The 23161-nt window shown below is 48.0% G+C and overlaps 1 protein-coding gene across 5 annotated transcripts in view; it reads right to left on the bottom strand.

Annotated features, from left to right (window-relative positions):
* The window catches only part of LOC140388239 (DDB1- and CUL4-associated factor 1-like), a 187334-nt gene that overhangs the window by 11614 nt on the left and 152559 nt on the right, over positions 1 to 23161 (bottom strand). The window contains exon 25 of one of the 5 annotated variants that reach the window (XM_072472074.1): positions 89 to 3815. The exons of the other annotated variants lie outside the window; for them this stretch is intronic. Within the exon in view, the coding sequence (XP_072328175.1) occupies positions 3757 to 3815 (59 nt within the window). The 3' untranslated portion in view covers positions 89 to 3756. Of the gene's footprint in view, positions 1 to 88; positions 3816 to 23161 lie in introns of those variants that run through there. 5 annotated transcript variants of the gene reach the window in all.

Raw genomic sequence — 23161 nt, forward strand, 5'->3', positions numbered from 1 at the left:
GCAAAATGCTTTGGGGCATCCCGCGATTGAGATAGAGAGTTTCTGCATGAATCCACAAGGCCAAAAAACAAAGTCACAAACAGATGGGTGGAGTGATTGAGTAATTTTTATTCATTTGATTTCCAGTAATAAAAATATTTCAGCTAAATTCTGTACAAGGCCTAATATCATTTTTTACAAGTTTCCTTTTTGTGCTTCGTATTACAGGCTCGTAAATTACAAGATGCAGCACAAAAAAAACGATTTGCTACACTTCTGGCAAGGTAAACGCAGTCTCAGTCTCTGCTATCTTTTTTTCACTCACTGACAAGATGGCCATATTTCTTTCTTTTTTAATATATATAAAAAAGGGCTTTGAAAATCCACTGGTGGAGGTGTGCTGCCACTAACATTCCACATTAATGCTGGGCAGTATCACAGGTTTCTCTGCACCTCTCGACCAGGTTCAGCAAGAACAAATGGAAAAATAACAAAATTGTTTCTTTAAAAAAAGCACCATCCTTGACAGCACGTGCACGGGTACCAGTCATGCAACCAGCATTTCCTGTATTCTAGCACCACTTAGTGGCCGATACCTGTATTAGGACCATTTGGCTCAAATAGTCAGCAGCTATTGTCAGCAGGATTAAAGAATTAACCCTTTGTTATTAACAGGGTTTCCGTGTGCTTGAAGAGTTGCCTCAGTGGCACTACAACCCTGATCCTTACAACCCGCAAACAATATTGGTACACTATATGAGATTTAACACACTGCTTTGAGCCTGTTCCATTGCTGCTATTGTCCACATAATGGGATTCAGAAAGCAATTTATTTGAAGTACGTCTGCAGCAAGGCTGGTCAGTGCCGTGCTCACCCCACTCAGGTTAAGAGCAATGATGATTGCAAATGATTATGGTGTTGAGATCTATTGGGGATATTTTCTTTCCTGGGGACAGATTTAAGTTCATGAGACAGAAGACAGCACTGGGGGTGTAGAATATATTCCACTTCAGGAATTGAGAGTCAGCATCAGGCACTCGTAGGCCATGTTACATCACGGGTTAAAAACAGAGTAAAGCTCCCTGTACACTGTCCTGTCACCCAGTCCCAAGGAAGCTCCATCATCATTTACATACAGAGAAAGGGTTTCAAAACCTAGGTATGTCCTACAAGTGGACACTCTGCTATCTGGTTCATAGAATCATAGAATTTACAGTGCAGAAGGAGGCCATTCGGCCCATCGAGTCTGCACCGGCTCTTGGAAAGAGCACCCTACCCAAGGTCCACACCGCCACCCTATCCCCATAACCCAGTAACCCCACCCTACACTAAGGGCAATTTTGGACACTATGGGCAATTTAGCATGGCCAATCCACCTAACCCGCACATCTTTGGACTGTGGGAGGAAACCGGAGCACCCGGAGGAAACCCACGCACACACGGGGAGGATGTGCAGACTCCGCACAGACAGTGACCCAAGCCGGAATCGAACCTGGGACCCTGGAGCTGTGAAGCATTTGTGCTATCCACAATGCTACCGTGCTGGTTGTCGATACCTCAGTGGCAGTAGCCCCGTCTTTTATTCATTCCTGTTTGAATTGTGAACCTGGAGGTTTGGAAAGAGCTGTATTAAGTACTGATGGACAATTCCCAATTAGAACACATAGATTTGGTGAAATGCAGACACCTATCCTACTGCAGTGTGACATTACCCACATCAGTCACTTAAGCAAGACCGCTAAACCAGCCTCATGTGTCCATCGCCACCAGTACAAAGATGGAGACTTCCCTCAAAAATCCACTTTATGTAGGATTCTGACAGCCAGGTAACAGTGGCACTAAGAGATTAGAATTCAGACCTCAGATGGAAGGTCAGTTCCACCGAGCACCCCACATCTCCGCACTCCCCAACCCCCAAGATACATGATTATTTAAACATACAGAAGAGACGGATGCTAGGCAGTGTGTCCAGGTCAGATACTTATGGTGCTTACTCAAACTTGCGCTAATCTGCAACAGAATTGGACAGGTCTCAGATTCTACCCCCCTCTAAATTGTTGTTTGTACGCAATACTCAATTACAGTACTGGCTAGAGTTCAGTAGATGACAGTCACTCATTGCTTAGATTAGCACCAGACTTCATCTCAGCTCTATTCCCAGACAACAGGAGGGGTGGAGAAACCTCAAGCAGACAAGGAGCTAAATCTAAAAACTACGCACATTAAGTCAAGATTTCAGAAACTTGGGTGGAGTAAATCACAGCTAAAGTCTTGATCTAGAAGTGGGAAAGGGTTAACAAGAGAATGAAATGTGCTTAAAAGAACATCCAGGGACAACAGCGAGGAATTGTAAGATCAGGAAACAAGAGACACCACTGAGGTCCAGTACCATGAGAAGACTATCACCTCATATCAGCATGTTCAGTTTTAATTTTGCTGGAAATCGGTTACTCTCTCCTGATTTGCAATGAGAATCAATTTATAATTATCATCAGTAAACCAACGGCTGCACTCACCAGTTGTTGAAATAAGGGTAGGCAGTTATATATTAATATGAGACACTTGTATAGAGGTATATTACAGACTTCTCTATAGCATTGACTGCCTGCTGCAAGGTTGGTGGGATATGAAACCTGGTACAGGTTACAGCAGAGACCCTTTATATTTGGTACCAGTCAGCTCTCACAGATGGAATGAAAGTCTGCCCCTTTGTATGAAGTGAGCTGGGTTTAAATTCTACAAAAAGGACCACTAACCAGCATTGTCATTTAGAGAAGCTATAAAGATGACCAGGATATGAAAGGTTAACAGCAACCTGTTACTACACCAGAGTGCCTCTCCTAACGTTGAGATGATGAGAAAGATGCTGCATATTGCAGTCAACATTTAACACACGTGCGACGTGGCCTGCAATGTTGTCTGCAAGCAGTAGAAAAGGGAACAAGTCTAGCATCCCTCTCCTTTTTCAGCAGGTTGAATCCAGGTGAGGGTGTGCCTGACCCTGAGCCGTGGGAAATGCTGGGGCACAATTGATTTACGTACTCGTCACATGGAAGTTCAATTAAAGGCGATCATTTATTCGCATATCCGCTGCCTCTCAGGATCCTGATTAATTTATCAACACTTATTACACCCAGGAGGCCACGGCAACTAAAGCGCAATCTAGATTCAGCAACACCGATTGAGAGGCTCTCTAATGTTAAAATACGAGCAGTAATGAGATGCATTGAGCTGGGCACTGAGCTCAATCCATAAATTTTACCCATTTCATCAAAGGTGGAAAATTATGGCCCATCTCTTCATTATGACCATTCTCTATATATGGTTCTTTTTATAAACCTTCCACTTTTTATATATATATATATATATATATATATATGTACACTCACACACGTAAACAAATGTCTTTTAGAAAATCAATTAAAAAAACAAACTGCTGTCCATTCTGTCCCGTGAAGCTAAGGATTGAACGCAGATCTTACACAATCTCTCTGCCTCTGAGCCACCGAGTCAAAATTATCCCACAGCTCCACAGCCCGTGGGAGCAGGCCAGTCTTTGTATCCCAACACTGTTTGTTGGGAAAGTTTCATGTGGATTGATAAATTTTTTTTGCTTCTTCCCCCCCCCCCCCTCATGTGCGCCTGTCAGGGCTGAACTCACGGCCCCTGAAGTATAACATTAATTACTCTTGCTACTCTCTGCTGCCCCCACCGAGGGGGCATTCCTCATGCCTGGACCTTGATTCCTGCCAGGTCGCAAGATCCAGTTGGTGGCATCATTCATTCAGGGACAGGATGATATCATCTTCCAGGTCGGAGTTATCTGTGGAATCCGCTGCCAAAAGAAAACAGGACCATTTGTCACCATTATAGCAGAGACTGTTTATAACAAGGATTAAAAGTAAAATGAACATTTAGTTACAAGCGGAGTTTCACCAGATCAGGAGTCAGCTGACTGTTTGCACTGGGGCATTTTTTTATTGCCAAACATTTTGCCTATCGGTGGCAAGGCGTCGTCGTTAGCACTGTTGCCTCACAGCGCCAGAAACCCGGGTTCAATTCTGGCCTTGGGTGACTGAAGAATTTGCACTTCTCCCAGTGTCTGCGTGGGTTTCCTCCGGGTGCTCCGGTTTCCTCCCACGGTCCAAAGATGTGCAGGTTAGGTAGATTGGCCACGCTAAATTGCCAGAACTTGGTGTCCAAAGGTTAGATGTGGTTATAGGGTTGGGGGGATAGGGCGGAGGGTATTGGGCCAAGGTGGGGTGCTTTTTCAGAGGGCTGGTGCATATTTGATGGGTCGAATGGCCTCCTTCTGCACTGTAGGAATTCTGTGATTCTAACCCTACCCTCAAATCTTCTGAAGCCACCAACCTGTAATGAGTAGTGTCCACACGTGTGAGGACAGAATTGACTACCCAAAGACTCGACTATTCCAATACTCTCCTGCTCAGCCTCCCCTTCCTCCATAACTTCAGTTCATCTGAAATTCTGCTGGCCCATTCACCTCTCACCTGTGTTTTGAGGCCTCCTGGTCCACAAACAGCAGAAATGTTAAATTTTGGCCCACTTATTCAAATCTCTTCATGCCTTCAGCCCTCCTCATCTCCAATTTCCTAACTCAGTACCGTGCAGAGGTGTACGTCAAGATTAGGTCCTCAAGTCTTTGGAGTGGACCTCTGACTCAGAAGTGAGTGTGCACTCCTGAGGGAAGGCTGGCATCAATTATTAACATGAATTATAACAAGCACTCAGAAACAAGCATTTATATTAAGATGAAGGAGATGATGAGTGTTTTAGTGTAGTGTTTATTCACACCCCTATCTACAGACTTTGCAATATTTATTTTAAGTTCAGCAATTCACTTTCTTTCATAAACTAGCTGATCAATGAGAGTCCAATTAGATTGAGTGAAGCTGAATAGTTCTCATCAAACTGAACATGTTTGTTTTCAGTGAGCACTGATCAGCAGAGATCTTCAAACAACAAAACCTGCCCTTTCTTTAACCCTGTGAAACATTCCTGGGGAGGTGAGGGGAATTGGATAATGAGCAGGGTCCAGGCTGCAGGAATGGTGGTGGTGTCTGGAGACAAGGTCAAGCAGTTGGTTCTGAGGTGACTTTTGAAAGTGGGCAGCAATGCAACAAAGTGGACGGGTTAAGGAGGGGAATGCCAGAATTGAGGCATGTGAAGGAACTGAAGAGTGGGTAATAGAGAATGCAGATTGTGGATCTATGTTTAAAATCTTCACTGAAAGAGGGATGGTGGCCCTAACATGGGAACAGAGCTTGTGATGAAGCATGAAAAAAATGGTCTTCATCTCGCTGAAATTTAGTTGGGAGGAAATTTCTTCTCATTTAGTGCTGTGTCAGACAAGCAGTCTGATAATTTCCAGATAGTGGAGAGGTCAAGAAAGGTGGAAGTGAGAGAGAGAGCATTGACTCATCGCTATACATGTGGAAAATAACAATAGGTTTTTGGATGATGTCATTGAGGAACAACATATAGATGAGAAACAGGGGGCTGCCCAGGATAGATCCTTGGGTAACGTTAACCAGGAGTAATGGGGAAATTCCGGTGGCGGCTATGAAGGAGTAAGTCGCACATTTGGTGGCTCCCGCTCGGGTCGGACTTTTGGACCTTTCCCCCCCGATTTTCTACCGGACTTGAACTGTAAAACTGATGACAGAGGCAATTGTGTACTGAATTCCCATATCGGTGCATGGAGAAGGATTAGAAGTGCTCGTAAAGGCAGAAACCGAAAGACAGAGAAGGTTTGGGCTGAAGCTGCAGCGGGAGACAGCATGGCGGAGGACCGGACCTCTGGTTTGTTGACCCAGCGGTCAACGGAGCAGCTGATGCAAGTTATTCAGGAAGGCTTTGCCAAGCAGAAACTGCTTGGACCCGATTAAAAAATAGTCAACTGAGCGGCTGGAGCTTAGATTGGACGCCCAAGATCGGGCGATCCAGAAGGGGGAGAAGGCGCTGGCTGAGCAGGAGGAACATCAAACTGCGGTGGAGTTGGAGGTGGGGATGCTGAGAGACCAGCAGAAAAAGCTCCTGGAGAAGGTGGAGGACCTAGAGAATAGGTCCCGCCGACAGAACTTGAGAATCATTGGGCTCCCGGAGGGGTCCGAAGGAGCGGACGCTGGTGCATACATCGCAGATATGTTTGCGAAGCTACTGGGGGATGGGGCGTTCTCCTGACCCTTGGAGGTGGACGGGGCTCACAGAGCATTTGCGAGGAAGCCGCGAATGGGAGACCCCCCCTCTGAGGGCAATGGTGGTGAGATTCCACAGGTACTTGGATAAGGAGCGCATTCTACAGTGGGCCAAGCAGACACGGAGCTGTAAGTGGGACAACAGTATCCTGCGGGTCTACCAAGGCCTTAGTGTGGAGATGGCCAGGAGAAGAGCAGGCTTCAACCAGATTAGGTTGATCCTTTTTAAGAAAAAGATGAAGTTCAGACTGTTGAATCTGACTCGTCGCTGGGTCATGTACGAGGAACAGCACTTCTATTTCGAGTCGCCTGGGGATGCGCTGGACTTCGCGACAAGGAAAGGACTGGTGGTGGACTGAGAACTTTTGAACTTTGCTGCAACGTTCATGGTTTTTTTTCTTTTTGTTTCGCTTTAAAAAAAAAAAAGTTTCTCGTTTTGTGGAAGTGGTTTGTAATGCCTTCTGTATTGATTTGGGACCAGCGGCAGAGCTGAGTGAGTTTAAGGTTTTTATTTGCACTGTTGGGGGATGGAGGTGTGCTTGTTTAGATTTTGGTGTTTTTCTGTCGGGCAATTGTGTGGGGATTGTTTGATGTTGGAGTATGTTTGTATGGGGGGGGGGGAGGGAACAATAGGTGGGAGACGATCCGGCGGCAGGGATGGGGGCCACCAAGCTAGCTGGGCAGGCTAGCTCACGGAAGCGCAGTGGGGGGGGTGTGCATATGTTTGGTTTATCAAAGGGGTTGGGTTACAGAGTGTTGTTACTGTGGGGGGGGGGGGGGGGGGGGGGGGGGAGAGAAGAGATGTTCTGCTGACGAGGGAGGGACTTGGGCCAAGAGACAGAGAGGACGTTGGGGGCGAAGGCTGCCTGGGGGCAGGCCGGTGGAGGCGTGGAGCATGGGCTGGAGACGGGCCCAAAAAAGGGGATGGCTGATCGGCGAGGGGGGGGGGGCAATGAGCCCCCCAACTAGGCTGATCACCTTGAATGTTCGAGGGTTGAATGGGCCGGTCAAGAGGGCACGTGTGTTCGCTCATCTTAGGGGACTGAAGGCAGACGTGATAATGTTGCAGGAGACGCACCTTAGAGTAACTGACCAGATTAGATTGAGGAAAGACTGGGTCAGTCAGGTCTTTCACTTGGGACTGGATTCAAAGACTAGAGGGGTCACGTTCCTGATCAATAAGTGGGTGGTGTTTGAGGCGGGTAGAATAGTTTCGGATGTGGGAGGTGGGCACATTATGGTCAGTGGGAAACTGGAGGGGGTGCAGGTGGTATTAGTAAATGTGTATGCACCAAATTGGGACGATGTGGAGTTTATAAAGAGGATGCTGGGGAAGACACCGGACCTTGACTCGCACAAGTTGGTCATGGGAGGGGACTTCAACACAGTTATTGACCCTGGCTTGGACCGGTCAAGCTCGAAAATGGGCAGGGTGCCAGCAATGGCAAAGGAACTAAAAGGGTTCATGGAGCAGATGGGGGGGTGGATCCATGGAGATTTGGGCAGCCGAGAGTGAAGGAGTTCTCCTTCTACTCACACGTGCATAAAGTGTACTCCCGGATTGATTTCTTCATTTTGAGCAGGGCTTTACTGGCAGGGGTGGTGGACACGGGGTACTCGGCGATCACAATCTCAGACCATGCTCCGCACTGGGTTGACCTGCAGGTTAGTAAAGACAGTAACCAGCGCCCGTACTGGAGGTTAGATGTGGGACATTTGGCTGACGAAGGGGTGTGCGAGTGGCTGAGGAAATATATTCTGTACTACCAGCAGGTCAACGACACGGGGGAAATTTCAGCAGCGATGGTCTGGGAAGCACTGAAGGTGGTGGTCAGAGGGGAGCTGATTTCGATACGGGGCCCATAGGGAGAAGGCAGACAGGGCAGAGACGGACCGATTGGTTAAGGAGATACTACAGATCGACAGGAGGTATGCAGAGACCCCAGAGGCAGGGCTTTTAAGGGAACGGCGGAGGCTACAGGCGGAGTTCGGCTTGTTAACCACAGGGAGGGCAGTGGAGCAGCTGAGAAAGGCGAGGGGGGCGATGTACGAGTATGGAGAGAAGGCCAGCAGAATGCTTGCACAGCAGCTTAGAAAGAGGGAGGGAGCCAGGGAGATAGGGAAAGTAAATGATGGAGATGGGAACCTGGTTGGAGATTCAGCAGGGGTGAATAAGGCGTTTGGGGATTTCTAAAGTAGGCTGTATAAGCCAGAGGGGATGAGGCACTTCTTTGGGGGGGGGGGCTGAATTTCCCAAAGATGGACGGAGAGCTGGTAGAAGGGTTGGGGGCCCCGACCGGGTTGGAAGAGATATCAGAGGGTCTGAAGGCCATGCAGTCGGGTAAAGCCCCGGGGCCGGACGGGTACCCAGTGGAGTTTTATAAAAAGTTCTCTGGGATATTGGGGCCGGTGTTGAGGGGGATGTTCAATGAGGCAAGGGAAAGAGGGGTGCTGCCCCCGATGACGTCACGATTTTGTTGATTCTGAAGCGGGACACGAACCCGGAGCTGTGTGGGTCCTACAGGCCGATATCCCTGTTGTATGTAGATGGCAAACTGCTGGCCAAAATTTTGTCCTCCAGGATTGAGGATTGTGTTCCGGACGTTATTGGGGAGGACCAGACGGAGTTTGTTAAGGGTAGGCAGTTGGCGGCCAATGTAAGAAGGTTGTTAAAAATGATCATGGTGCCCCCGGAAGGTAGGGAGGTGGAGGTAGTGATCGCAATGGATGCAGAAAAGGTTTTTGATCGGGTAGAATGGGATTATCTGTGGGAGGTGCTGGGATGGTTCGGATTTGGGCGGGGCTTTATTGACTGGGTCAGGTTGGTGTATCAGGCTTCTGTGGCAAGTCTACTGACGAATAGGACAACATCGGACTATTTCAGACTGCACCGGAGGACGAGTCAGAGATGCCCCCTCTCCCCACTAGCTATAGAGCCGTTGGCAATTGCTCTGAGAGCCTCAAGGGGCTGATCCGGAGGGTGGGGTGGGGGTGGAGCAGAGTCTTTCTCTATGCAGACGTCCTGCTTCTGTATGTATCGGACCCGGTCTGGCGTTGGGGGGTGGGGGGGGTGGAGCATAGAGTCTCGCTCTATGCAAACAATCTGCTTCTGTATGTATCGGACCCAATAGAGGGGATGGAAGAAATCATGAAGATTCTAGGGGAATTTGGCCGGTTTTCGGGGTACAAGCTAAATATGGGGAAAAGTGAGATGTTTGTGGTCCAGGCGAGAGAACAGGAGAGGCGATTGGGGGAGCTGCCGTTTAGATTAGTAGGGGGAAGCTTTAGGTACCTAGGCATTCAAGTGGCGCGGGAATGGGACTGGCTGCATAAATTAAATCTGGCCCGGCTGGTAGACCAAATGAAGGACAATTTTCAGAGGTGGGACGCACTCCTGTTGTCATTAGCTGGGAGAGTGCAGACGGTGAAGATGACGGTCCTCCCGAGACTCCTGCTCGTGTTTCAATGTCTCCCCATCTTTATTCCGCGGTCCTTTTTTAAACAGGTCAACAAAGTGATCTTTGGCTTTGTTTGGGTGGGCAAGACCCCACGGGTAAAAATAGGTAATGCTTGAGCTGAGTCAGGGAGAGGGAGGGCTGGCGTTGCCAAATTTTAGTAACCATTACTGGGCGGCGAATATCGCCATGATCAGGAAGTGGGTGGTGGGGGAGGGGTCGGCTTGGGAGCGTATGGAGGCGGCTTCATGCAAGGGCACCAGTCTGGGGGTGTTGGTTACTGCGCCTCTGCCGTTCCCGCCGGCACGGTACTCCAGCAGCCCCGTGGTGGTGGCGGCCCTGAGAGTCTGGGGCAATGGAGGAGAGGTGTGGGAGCAGAGGGAACATCGGTCTGGTCACCAATCTGTAATAATCACCGGTTTGCCCCGGGAAGTATGTGTGGGGGGTTCCAGATATGGCGGAGAGCAGGGATTGAGAGGATGGGGGAGCTTTCTGAGTATGAGGGCGCTGGAGAGGTTTGGGTTGGCGAGGGGAAACAAATTCAGGTATCTGCAGGTGCGGGACTTCCAACGTAAACAGGTGTCAACCTTCCCGCTCCTACCGCTAAGGGGGATTCAGGACAGGGTAGTTTCCAGAGGGTGGGTAGGAGAAGGGAGCTTCTCAGACATTTACAAGGAACTTATGGGGTCAGAGGAGACGCAGACCGAGAAGCTGAAGCACAAGTGGAAGGAGGAGCTGGGAGGAGATAGAGGATGGTCTATGGGCGGACGTGTTGAGTAGAGTCAACGCGTCCGCAACATGTGCCAGGCTCAGCCTGATACAATTTAAGGTCGTTCACCGGGCTCACATGACAGTGGCCCGGATGAGCAGATTCTTTGGGGTGGAAGACAGGTGTGCAAAATGTGCGGGAGGACCAGCAACCCATGTCCATATGCTATGGGTATGTCCGCAGCTCAGGGGATTTTGGCAGGGTTTGCAGATGTCATGTCCATGGTGTTAAAAACAAGGGTGGCGCTGAGTCCAGAGGTGGCAATTTTCAGGTGTCGAAAGACCCGGGAATCCAGGAGGAGAAAGAGGCAGATGTTCTGACCTTTGCCTCCCTGGTAGCACGGAGACGGATACTATTAGCATGGAGGGACTGAAAGCCACCAAAGTCGGAGACCTGGCTATCGGACATGGCTAGCTCGCTCTGTTTAGAGAAAATCAAATTCACCTTGAGAGGGATCGCCCGGAGGTGGCACCGTTCGTCGACTTCTTCGCGGAAAATTAATCGTCAGCAGAAGGGGGGGGGGGGGGGTTAATAAAGGTGGTACCTGTAAGGTATGGAGACGGCTTTTGCACTATGTTTATAGTTTCCTGTATTTGTTTATGGTGTTGTTATAATACCAAAAAAATACCTCAATAAAATGTTTATTAAAAAAACCAGGAGTAATGGTGCAGGAGTGGGAAGAGAAGTCATTGCAGGTGATTACCTGGCTAAGGCTGAATAGAATTAGACCAGGTAAGCACAGTTGAACCAGGTGACAGGGAGAGCTGCTTGGTCAAATTAAATTAAATGTTAAAGGCTGGGAATTTAAGAGTTCTATGGTAAATTACCTGAGGGAGAGTATTTCTAGGGTGTACAGAAAGAAGGGGGCTTGTGAGGGTTTAGGGGAATGGGTGTCAACAACAATACAAGGCAATGATTAGATTGCCTTATTAGTGATAGCTCTATGAGTGGAGAGGCAGAGAGAGAGTTCAGATTGAATGGATGGCCATGTCTGAGAGTTTATATGGAAGGAGAGGTTTAGAGAGTGGAGGGGGCAGTGAATTAAACAAGGAGGGCTGAGATGAAGGCTGAAATAACCCAGGATTAAAAAGTCAGGTCGAGGTGGGAAATCAGAGGTCATAATGAAAAGTCTGGAGCGGTGGGCATCGATTTTAAACGATTGACGCAAGAACCCATCTAGTTCACTAACTTCCTTTCGGAAATCTGCCATCCTTGCCTGCTCTGGACCACATGTGACTGCAGATCCACTCTCTTAAATATCCTCTGAAGTGGGGTAGCAAGCCACTCATTTCGAGGGCATTTAAGGATGGACAATAAATACTAGTCTTGCCAGTGAACAAAAAATACTTCCCTTTTAAACAGGGAAGACATATAAAGGAAACACCAACTCTGGAGCTGCCAGCATCTCTGTTGTCATAGAAAAAACACCAAACCGTAAACAATTGGGTCTAATTTAGGATTTGGCAATTTAAATAAATTATTCATTCATTTATTGCCAATTCCTAATTGCCCTTGTGAAGGTGGTGGTGAGCTGCTTTCTTGAACCACTGTAGTCCATGGGGTGTAGGTACATCCTCAGTGATGCGAGGGAGGGAGTTCCAGGATTCTGACGCTGTGATGTGAAGGAAGTGATATATTTCCAAGTCAGGTGGTCTGGAGGAGAACTTCCAGGTGGTGGTGTTCCCAGCTATCTTCTGCCCTTGGTGCTGCCTAAGGAGCCTTGTTTTTCTGCAGTGCAGCTTGCAGATGGTATACACTGTTGCCACTCTGGTGGAAGGAAGTGAATGTTTGTTGATGGGATCAAGTGAAGCAGGCTGTTTTCCCCTGGAGGGTGTCGAGCTCCTCGAGTGTTGTTGGAGCTGTACTCATCCAGGCAAGTGGCGAGTATTCCATCATACTCCTGACTTGCGCTTTGTAGATGGTAGACAGGTTTTGGTGAGTCAGAAGATAAGTTACTCACCTCCTGACTTCTCAAAGCCTGTCCACGATCTATAAGGCACAGGTTAGGAGCGTGATGGAATGCTTGCCACTTGCCTGGATGAGTGCAACTCCGAATGGTTGGGCCTAGAGCAGAATTTCCAGCCTCTTACCTGCTCTTGTAGCCACAGTATTTATATGGCTAGTCCAGTTCAGTTTCTGGTCAATTGCAACCCTCAGTATTTGATATGGGAGATTCAGTCATGGTTATGCCATAAAATTTCAAGAGGCGATGTAGATTCGCTCTTAGAATCATACGAGTACAGAAGAGGCCCATCAGCCCATCAAGCCTGCACTAGCAAAAAACACTACTCTAATCTACACTCATCCCACTTCCCAGCACGTGGACCATAGCCGTGGAATGTTATGACATTTCAAGTATTCATTTAAGTACTTTTTAAAAAGATTGTGTGGTTTTTATGCCTCACCTACCCTCCCAGGCAGTGCATTCCAGATTCCCACTTGCCCTCTGGATGAAGTATGTTTTCCCCAAATCCCCTCTAAACCTCCTGACTTTCACAGTAAAAATTATGCCCCCTTGCTCCTGACCCTTCAACTAAGAGGAACAGCTGCTTCCTATCTATGCCCCATAATTTTATTTATTTATTTATTAAAAAGTAAATTTAGAGTCCCCAATTCATTTTCTTTTTCCAATTAAGGGGCAATTTAGCGTGCCAATCCACCTAGCCTGCACATCTTTGGGTTGTGGGGGCAAAACCCATGCAAACACGGGGAGAATGTGCAAACTCCACACGGACAGTGACCCAGAGCCGGGATCGAACCTGGGACCTTGGCGCCATGAGGCAACAGGGCTAACCCACTGCGCCATCGTGCTGCCCCACCCAATAATTTTATGCGCCTCAATCAGGTCCTCTTTCCGTCTTCTCTGCTTTAAAGAAAACAACCCGAGCTTATTCAGTCTCTCTTCATAGCTAAAGTGCTCTACCCCAGGCAACATCCTGGTGAATCTCCTCTGCACTCTCTCCAGCGCAATTACATCCTTCCTATAAGGCGTTGACCAGAAGTGAACACAATCTTCCAGCTGTGGCCTAACCAAAGTTCCGTACAGTGCCAAATAATCTCTCCACTCTTCTAATCTACGCCACGATTGATAAAGGCAAGTGTTCCATATGTCTTAACAACCTTATTAACCTGTCCTGTCACCTGAAGGAATCTGCAGACAAACATTCCAGGATCCCTCTGAACTTCCTAATGTCCTGCCATTCATTGAGTACTCCCTTGCTGTGTTACTCCTTCCAAAGTGCATCACCTCACACTTATTAGGGTTAAATTCCATCTGCCACTGATCTGACCAATCTGTCTCCATCCTCCTGTAATCCAAGACCTTCTTCACTGTCAACCACCCAGCCAATCTTCGTGTTATCATCAAATGTCCTTTTCATCACCCCCCCCCCCCCCCCCCAACATTTTTTTCTAGATCACAACAGTAAGGGACCCAGAACTGATTCCCATGGTATGCTACTGGACACCGGCCTCCAGTTACACAAAAGGCATTCTACCACCACCCTTTGTCTCCCATCACTGAGCCAATTTTGGATCCCAGTTGCCAAGTTACCCCGAATCGCCTGTGCTTTAACCCCCTTTATCAATCTCCCAATGGGACCTTGTCAAAATTTTCTGAAATCCATATAAACTACATCAAATGCATTACCCTGATCTAACACCTGGTCATCTCCTCAAAAAGTTCAATCAAACTTGTGAGGCATGACCTCCCTCTGGCAGTCATGCTGACTGTCCCCAATCAATGCTGGCCTCTCCTTTGATTCTGTCCTCCAGAATTTTCTCCAACAGTTTCCCTACCATGGATGCGAGTCTCACTGGTCTGTAATTCCCTGGTTTATTTCTACCAGCGCCTTCTTGAAAAGTGGAACCATATTAGCTGTCCACCAGTCCTCTGGTTCCTCCCCTGTAGCTAGAGAGGAATTAAAAATGTGGGTCAGAGTAATTTCCTCCCTTGCCTCACACAGCACCTTGGGACACGATTCACCTGGACCTGGAGATTTGTCCACTTTGAAGCCCGCCAAAACTTCCAGTTCCAGTACTTCCTCACTTCCTATGTCAAACTGCTCAAGAACCTCACAGTCCCTCTGCCAGACTTGCCACCACCCACCCCGCCCCGGCCATGTCGGTAATGGCAACATCACCAACTCCACGTTGTCAATACATGCTCTTAAATCATCTGTCTTACCGATGATACTTCCAGGATTAAAGTAGAGGCCATCCAGACTTGCCTTACTCCCTTGATACTCAACATGCTGTGTCGCGACTGCATTAAAACTCTGTCCCCTCCCCTGCCGAACTAGTTAAAATTCCTCCCAACAGCACTAGCAACCCAACTGCAAGGATCTTCAGCCCATTCTGGTTAAAGCGCAGACTGTCCTGTTTGTATAGGTCCCACCTTCCCCAGAAACGATCCCAGTGATCCAGGAATCTAAACCCTCCCCTGTCTGCACCAACGCTTGAGCCACACATTCATCTGTCCCATTCTCCCATTTCTGTACACGCTAGCACGTGGCACTGGGAGTAATCCAAAGATTAACCTTTGAGGTCCTGCTCTTTAGTCTACTGCCTAGCTCCCTAAATCCTTGATGCAGGGCCTCATCCCTTATTCCACCTATATCACTGGTACCATTGTGTACCATGATGGTCATTGCCTGGCACTGCACAAATGTTAGCACTTGGATATTGTCCAGGTCTTGCTGCATTTGATCAAGGGCTGCTTCAGCATCTGAGGAGTCACGAATGGTGCTGAACAATATGCAATTAACAGTGAACATCCCCATTTCTGATCTTACAAAGGAAAGTCATTGATGAAGCAGCTGAAAATGGTTGGACCTAGAACATTACCCGAGGAATACCTGTAGTGATGTCCCGGGACTGAGATGATTGACCTCCAACACCCTCAACAATCTTCCTTTGCACTAGGTATGACTCCAATCAGCAGAGAGCTTCCCCCCGACTCCCATTAACTCCAGTTTCACTCGGGTATCTTGATGCCATGCTCCATCAAATGCTGCCTTGATGTCAAGGACAGTGGTTCTTGCCTCACCTCTGTAGTTCAGCTCTTTTGTCCATGTTCGGACCAAGACTGCAATGAGGCCTGAAGCTGAGTGACCTGGGCTAAACCCAAATTGGGCATCAGTGAGCAGGTTATTGCTAAGCAAGTGTCGCTTGATAGTGCTATTGATGACCCTTTCCATCACTTTACTGATGATCGAGAGTAGATTGATTTGTCCTGCTTTTTGTGTACATGACGTGCTTAGGAGATTTCCCACATAACCAGGCAGATGCCAGAGTTGTAGCTGTGCTGGAACAGTTACTCTAGGAGTGTGGCAAGTCTTCAGTACAATTGCCAGAATGTTGTTAGGGTCCATTGCTATTGCAGTATCCAGTGCCTTCAGACATTATTTGAGATCACGCGGAGTGAATCGAATTGGCTAAAGACTGGCATCTGTGATGCTGGGGACCTCTGGAGGAGGCCAAGTTGAATAATCCACTCAGCTCTTGTGGCTCAAAGCTTTTGCAAATAATTCACCGTATATTTTGCACTGGTGTGTGCTGGGCTCCTCCATAATATGAGGATGGGGATATTTGCGGAACCTCCTCCTCCAGCGAGTTGTTCAATTGTCTACCACCATTCAGAACTGGATATGGCAGGACTGCAGAGCTTAGATCTGATCCGTTGGTTGTTGTATTGCTTAGCTCTGTCAATTACATGCTGCTTATATGTTGCTTGGCACACAAGCAAGCCTGTGCTGTAGCTTCACCAGGCTGACACCTCACTTTAGGTGCCTGATGCTGCTCCTGGCATGCTATCCTGCACTCTTCACTGAACCAGGATTGATCCCCTGGCTTGGTGATAATGTTAGAGTGGGGCATATGCCAGGCCTCCCATGAAGAGTACAGATTGTGGTTGAGTACAGTTCTGCTACTGCCATAATAATAATAATCTTTATTATTGTCACAATAGGCTCACATTAATAAAATCCCCTAGTCGCCACATTGCGGCACCTGTTCGGGTACACTGAGGGACAATTCAGAATGCCCATTTCACCTAACAGCACGTCTTTCGGGACTTGTGGGAGGAAACCGGAAGAAACCCACGCAAACACAGGGAGAACGTGCAGACTCCACACAGACAGTGACCCAAGCCGGGAATCAAACCCGGGTCTCTGGAGCTGTGAAGCAACAGTGCCAACCACTGTATTACCGTGTCGTCCTAAGCTCATGGATGCCCAGTCTGGAGTTGGTAGATCTGTCCAAAATCTTTTCGAATTAGCAGGGTGGTAGCACCACACAAGGGCATCCTCAATATGACTTTGTCGCCACAAAGACTAGACAGTGGTCACTCCTACCAATACTGGCAAGGACAGATGCATCTGCAGCCGGCAGGTTGGTGAGGTTAAATACATTTTCTTTCTTGTTGGATCCCTCACCACCTGTCGCAGACCCAATCTAGCAACTATGTCCTTTAGGACTCAGCTAGCTCAGTTTGTAGTGATGCAACCGAGCCACTCTTGGTGATAGACATTGAACCCCCCCCCCCCCATCCAGAGTACATTTTGTGCGCTTGGCTCAGTTCGTCCTCCAAGTGGTGTTCAGCCTGGAGGAGCACTGATTCATCAGCTGAGTGGGGGCTGTGGTACATGGTAATCAGCAGAAGGTTTCCTTGCCCTTGTTTGACCTGAAGCCATGAGACCTCATGGGGTAGGGGGTCGATGTTGAGGACTCCCAGGGCAACTCCCTCCTGACTGTATACCACCGTACACCGCCTCTGCTGGGTTTGTCCTGCCGGTGGGACAAGACACCTGGAGATGGTGGTGTCTGAGACATTATCTGTAAGTATGATTCTGTGAGCATGGCTGTGTCAGGCTGTTAAACGTTTGACTAGTCTGTGAGGTAGCTCTTCCAATTTCGGCACAAGCCTCCAGATCTTAGTAAGGAAGACTTCACAGGGTTGACAAGGCTGGGATTGCCACTGATGTTTTCGGTGCCTAGGACAATACCAAGTTGCCTGTCCAGTTTCTTTCCTTTTAGACTTTTCAGTGGTTCGCTACAACTGAGTGGCTTGCTCGGACATTTCAGAGGGCATTTAAGAGTCAACAACATTGCTGTGGGTTTGGAGTCACATGTAGGCAAGACCAGTTAAGGAACAGTAGATTTCCTTCCCTCAAGGACATTAATGGACCAGATGAGTTTTTACGACAACGGTTTCATGGTCACCTGGTGTTCTGAAAACATTACTGGATAGCCAAGAAAAAATTTACAAGCTATGAATAAACTTATCACTCTCAAAGCAATTTGTCAACTAGTTTGTACCCCAGAAGAAAGGCTGCAGTTTGAAAGGAACAGGAGCGGGTTTGTAACAAAAATGGAAAATGCTGGAAAACCTCAGCAGGTCTGCCAGCATCTGTGGAGAAAGAAGGAGCTAACGTTTTGAGTCGCTCTTTGTCATAGTTAGAGAGAACTGGAAATAAGGTCAGATTTAACCTGGAACAGGCTGAAACACCCGAGGAAGGAGCAGTGCTCTGAAAGCTAGTGTTTGAAACAAACCTGTTGGACTTTAACCTGGTGTTGTAAGACTTCTACTTGGAACAGATGGCCCAGGTGTATGGTGGGGGGGGGGGGGGGGGGGGGGGGGGGAGAAGAGACAGTGGTGAGCAAAAAATGAATCAATGCAAGAAATGAAAATAAATTGATAGAAATAAAAATGGGGTGAAGGTGGAGGAGAGAGTTCATATTCTGAAGTTGTTGAGCTGGATGTTAGGTCCAGAAGGCTGTAACATGCCTAATCACAAGATGAGGTTCTGTTCCTCCAGTTTGTGCTGGGCTTCACTGGAACATTACAGCAGGCCAAGGGCAGACATGTGGATGTGAGAGCAGGACGGTGAGTTGAAATAGCAAACGACAGGAAGGTCTGGGCCCTGCTTGTGGATGGACCGAAGGTGTTCTGCAAAGCGGTCACCCAGTAGACCACCGCATTGGGAGCAGCAAATTAAATACCAGATTGAAGGAGGTGCACATGAATCGCTGCTTCACCTGAAAAAGAGTGTTTAGGCCCTTGGATGGTGAGCAGGTAAAGGGGCAGGTGTGACACCATCTGCGATTGCATGGGAAGGTGCCGTAGGAAGAGGGCGAGGTGAGGAGGAGTGGACCAGGGTATCCTAGAGGGAAGAAATGCTGACAGGGATGTGTTTGGTGGTGGAATCGTGCTGAAGTTGGCGATAATGGCGGAGGATGGTTCTTTAAATGCAGAGGCTGGTGGGGTGAAAAATGAGCACAAGGGGCACTCTATCCTGGTTCTGGGGGGGTGGGTGAGGGCAGAGGTGCGGGAAATGGATCGGACACAGATGAGAACCCTATAAACCATAGTTGTTTTATAGCTTAAAGACAGGACTGTACCAGAAGGCTCATCGTGTCAGCCTGTTCCTGAAGAAAAAGGAAGATATATCAGCAGCACCGTTTTGGAATGTGACATCATCGGAACAGATGCCACGGAGGTGAAAGAACTGGGAAAATGGGATGGAGTCCTTACAAGATGTTGGCTGTGAAGAGCTGTAGTCGAAGTAGTTGTGGGAGTCATTGGGCTTGTAATGAATATTAGTGGACAGTCTTATCCCCAGAAATGGAGATAGGGAGGGCAAGGAAGGGAAAGGAATTGTCGGAGATGGCCCACGTGAAGGTGATAGAGGGGTGGAAGTTGGAATAAAAATTGATTAATTCTTCCCAGGTCCAGACGAGAACATGAAGCGGCACCAAAACAGCCGTCAATGTACCGATAAAAGAGTTGTGGGAGAGGGCTGGATCAAGGAATGTCCCACATACCCAGGGAACGAGACAGTCAAAACTGGGACCCATGCGGGTATCCATAGCCACGTCTTTGGTTTGGAGGAAATGAGACGAGTTAAAGGAGAAATTGTTCAGTGAGAGGACAACTTCAGCCAAACAGTGGTGCTGGATGGGGATTGTTCAGGACGCACTGAGGAAGGAGGAAAGAGTCCTCAGACCACGCTGGTGGGGAATGGAGGTACAGCGGGATTGGACAGCCATGGTAAAGAGGAAGTGGTTGGGGCCGGGGAACTGGAAGTTGTTGATTATGACGCAGGGCATCAGAGGAATCACATTTGTAGGTGAGAAGGGACTGGACAAGTTGAGAGCAGATCGAGTCAAGATAGGGAAAGGAACAGGCTGATACGATGAGCCTACTGGGACAGTCCTGTTTGTGGATTTTGGGAAGGAGGTAGAAGTGGGCTCTCTGGGTTTGGAAGCTGTGGAGAGAAGAACTCCAGAGGAGATGAGGTCAGTGACAGTCCTGGAAACAATGGCTTGACGTTCAGTGGTGGTGTTGTGGCCCAGGGGTAGGTAGGAGGAAGTGTCTGAGAGTTGGCGTTCAGCCTCTGCAAGGCAGAGGACAGTACACCAGACTTTAACAGCACCCACCTTGTCAGCAAGTTTGATAAAGTCAGGGTTTGACCTGAGACAGTGGAATGCAGCAAGTTTAGCGGAGACAGGTTATAGAGTGGGTCAGAGAAATTGAGACGGTCGATGTCACTCCGACAGTTCTAAATGAAAATATCGAGAGCAGGTAAACTGCCAGAAAGGTCCAGTGCTGGAAGAATACTTGAGGGCGGGGGGATATGATTTGGCAACATCTCCGTCCAGTTACTCGAAGGAGAATAAAAGCTGCCCTCCAAACTCAGGGAATCTCATCTGAGAGGATGCCCAGCGTGGGAAAGTCACATCTGTGCTGAGGAGGAAGGGGGGGGGGGGGGGGTCTGGAGCAGGAGTGGAGCAGAGGTCATTCGGAATTTGATCAGTGGCAGCATCTAATGCAAGTTCTGCAATCCACAGCACCAATATTCCTCACCATGGGTACAACATTAAGAAAAACATTAGACCAAAGAAGTATCTGCAAGTGCTCAAGCCGCTGTGTCAAAGATGGTGAGGGATTGAAATATTAGCTCTGAACATTTTCATGAAGCAGAAACCACACAGATTTGTATTGTGTTTGGTGGGATTGGCATTAGGAGAGCAAATTCCAGATGGCAGCATGGTGTGTTGAAGTACCAATGGACTGAAACGTGGACTTTGTGCCACCAAATCATTGACACTCCAATGTCACCGTATCTCAATCAGGCTACTGAAAATGCCTGGATTGTGCTCCATATACTCCTGTTTCAGGAGGGCACTGGTGAAAAGTTTGGATATTCACCTGCCCTTCAATGGTGTATAGGATTTAGATGTCAGCGATGGTGTAATCCAAGGAAATTCGGCATGTCCACATGAACTCTTACCAACTTCTACAGATACACCATAGAAAGCATCCTATCAGGGTGCATCACAGCCTGGTATGGCAATTGCTCGGCCCAAGACGGCAAGAAACTTCAGAGAATTGTGAACACAGCCCAGTCCATCACACAAACCTGCCTCCCATCCATTGACTCCATCTACACCTGGGGAAAGCGTGCAGCATAGTCAAAAAACCCTCCCACCCGGCTTACTCACTCTTCCAACTTCTCCCATCGGGCAGGAGATACAAAAGTCCGAGAACACGCACGAACAGACTCAAAAACAGCTTCTTCAGGCAGTACGGTGGCACAGTGGATAGCACTGCTGCATCACGGCACCGAGGTCCCAGGTTCGATCCCAGCTCTGGGTCACTGTCCATGTGGAGTTTGCACACTCTCCCCGTGTTTGCGTGGGTTTTGCCCCCACAACCCAAAGATGTGCAGGCTAGGTGGATTGGCCACGCTAAATTACCCCTTAATTGGAAAAAATGAATTGGGTACTTAATTTATATTTTTAAAAAGTTCTTCCCCCGCTGTTACCAGACTCCCAAACGACCCTCTTATGGACTGACCTCATTAACACAACACCCCTGTATGCTTCACCTGATGCCAGTGCTATGTAGTTACATTGTGTACCATGTGTTGTCCTATGATGTATTTTCTGTTATTTCCTTTTCTTTTCATGTACTTAATGATCTGTTGAGCTGCTCGCAGAAAAATACTTTTCACTGTACCTCGGTACATGTGACAATAAACAAAATCCAATTCAATCCAAGAAGTTGGAATCCCATTGCAGAGAATTGAGCACATCATCCAGGCTCATAATGCGGCACTCATGCTGATGGAGTACTGCACTATCCGGAGTACTGCACTATCAGGCGTGCTATCTTTTGGACAGAGGCCGGATGTAAAAGATCTCATGCCACTAGTTTAAAGATTGGAGTTTTTCCCCAGTTTATCCCTCAAATTATCATCATAGAACAGATTATCTAGTCAAAAACAGAAAATGTTGTAAACAGCAGGTCTGGCAGCATCTATGCAAAGAGAAAATAAGAGTTAACATTTTAAATTTAAAAAAAAATTTCGAGTACCCAATTCATTTTTTCCAATTAAGGGACGATTTAGTGTGGCCAAGCCACCTATACTGCACATCTTTGGGTCGTGGGGGCGAAACCCACACAAACATAGGGAGAATGTGCAAACTCCACACAGACAGTGTCCCAGAACCGCGATCGAACCTGGGACCTTGGCGCCGTGAGGTTGCAGTGCTAACCCACTGCACCACCGTGCTGCAGTTGCGGTGGTCACTTCTATCGATACTGTTATGGACAGATACATCTGCAGCAGGCAGGTTGGTGAGGATGAGGTCAAGTATGTTTTTCCCCCTTGTTGGTTTCCTCACCATCTGCTGCAGTCCCAGTCTAGCAGCTGGGACCTTTAAGGACCTTTAGGACCCAGTCAGCTTGGTCTGTGGTGGTACTACCAAGCCACTCTTGGTGATGGACATTGAAGTCTCCCACCCAGAGCATATTCTGTGCCCTTGCCACCTCAGTGCTTCCTCCAAGTGGTTTCAACATGGAGGTGTACTGATTCATCAGCTGATGGTGGCCGGTCCGTAGTAATAACAGGATGTTTCCTTGCCCACGTTTAACCCGAAGACATGAGATTTCATGGGTCCACAGTCAATGTTGAGGACTCCCTACCTTGCTGCTTACGGCGCTTCAGGACCTGGGTTCGAATCCCGGCCCTGGGTCACTGTCCGTGTGGAGTTTGCTCATTCTCCTCGTGTCTGCGTGGGTTTCACCCCCACAACCCAAAGATGTGCAGGTTAGGTGGATTGGCCATGTTAAATTGCCCCTTAATTGGAAAAGAAATAATTGGGTATTCTAAATTTTTTTTTTTAAATAAAAAATGTTGAGGACTCCCAGGGCAACTCCCTCCTTACTGTATACTACTGTGCTGCCACCTCTGCTGGGTCTGTCCTGCCGGTGAGACAGGACATACCCAGGATTGGTGACAGTGGTGTCTGGGACATTGTCTGTAAGGTATGATTCTGTGAATATGACTATGTCAGGCTGTTGCTTAACTAGTCTGTGTGACAGCTCTCCCAACTTTGGCACAAGCCCCCAGACGTTAGTAAGGAGGATTTTGCAGAGTCGGCAGGGCTGGGTTTGCCGTTGTCATTTCCAGTGTGTGGTTCGTTGGTCCGGGTGGTCCATCTGGTTTCGTTCCTTTTTTGTGTTTTTGCAGCGGTTGAATACAAGTAGGCCATTTCAGAGGGCATTTAAGAGTCAACCACATTGCTGTGGGTCTGGAGTCACATGTAGGCCAGACCAGGTAAGGATTGCAGATTTCCTTCCCTAAAGAACAATCGACAATGGTTATCAGTAGGCTTTTGATTCCAGATATTTTATTGAGTTAAAGGAGTTTAAATTCCATCACCTGCTATGGTA

Source organism: Scyliorhinus torazame, chromosome 13, assembly GCF_047496885.1.
Source record: "Scyliorhinus torazame isolate Kashiwa2021f chromosome 13, sScyTor2.1, whole genome shotgun sequence".
In the NCBI taxonomy this organism is placed as follows: Eukaryota; Metazoa; Chordata; class Chondrichthyes; order Carcharhiniformes; family Scyliorhinidae; genus Scyliorhinus; species Scyliorhinus torazame.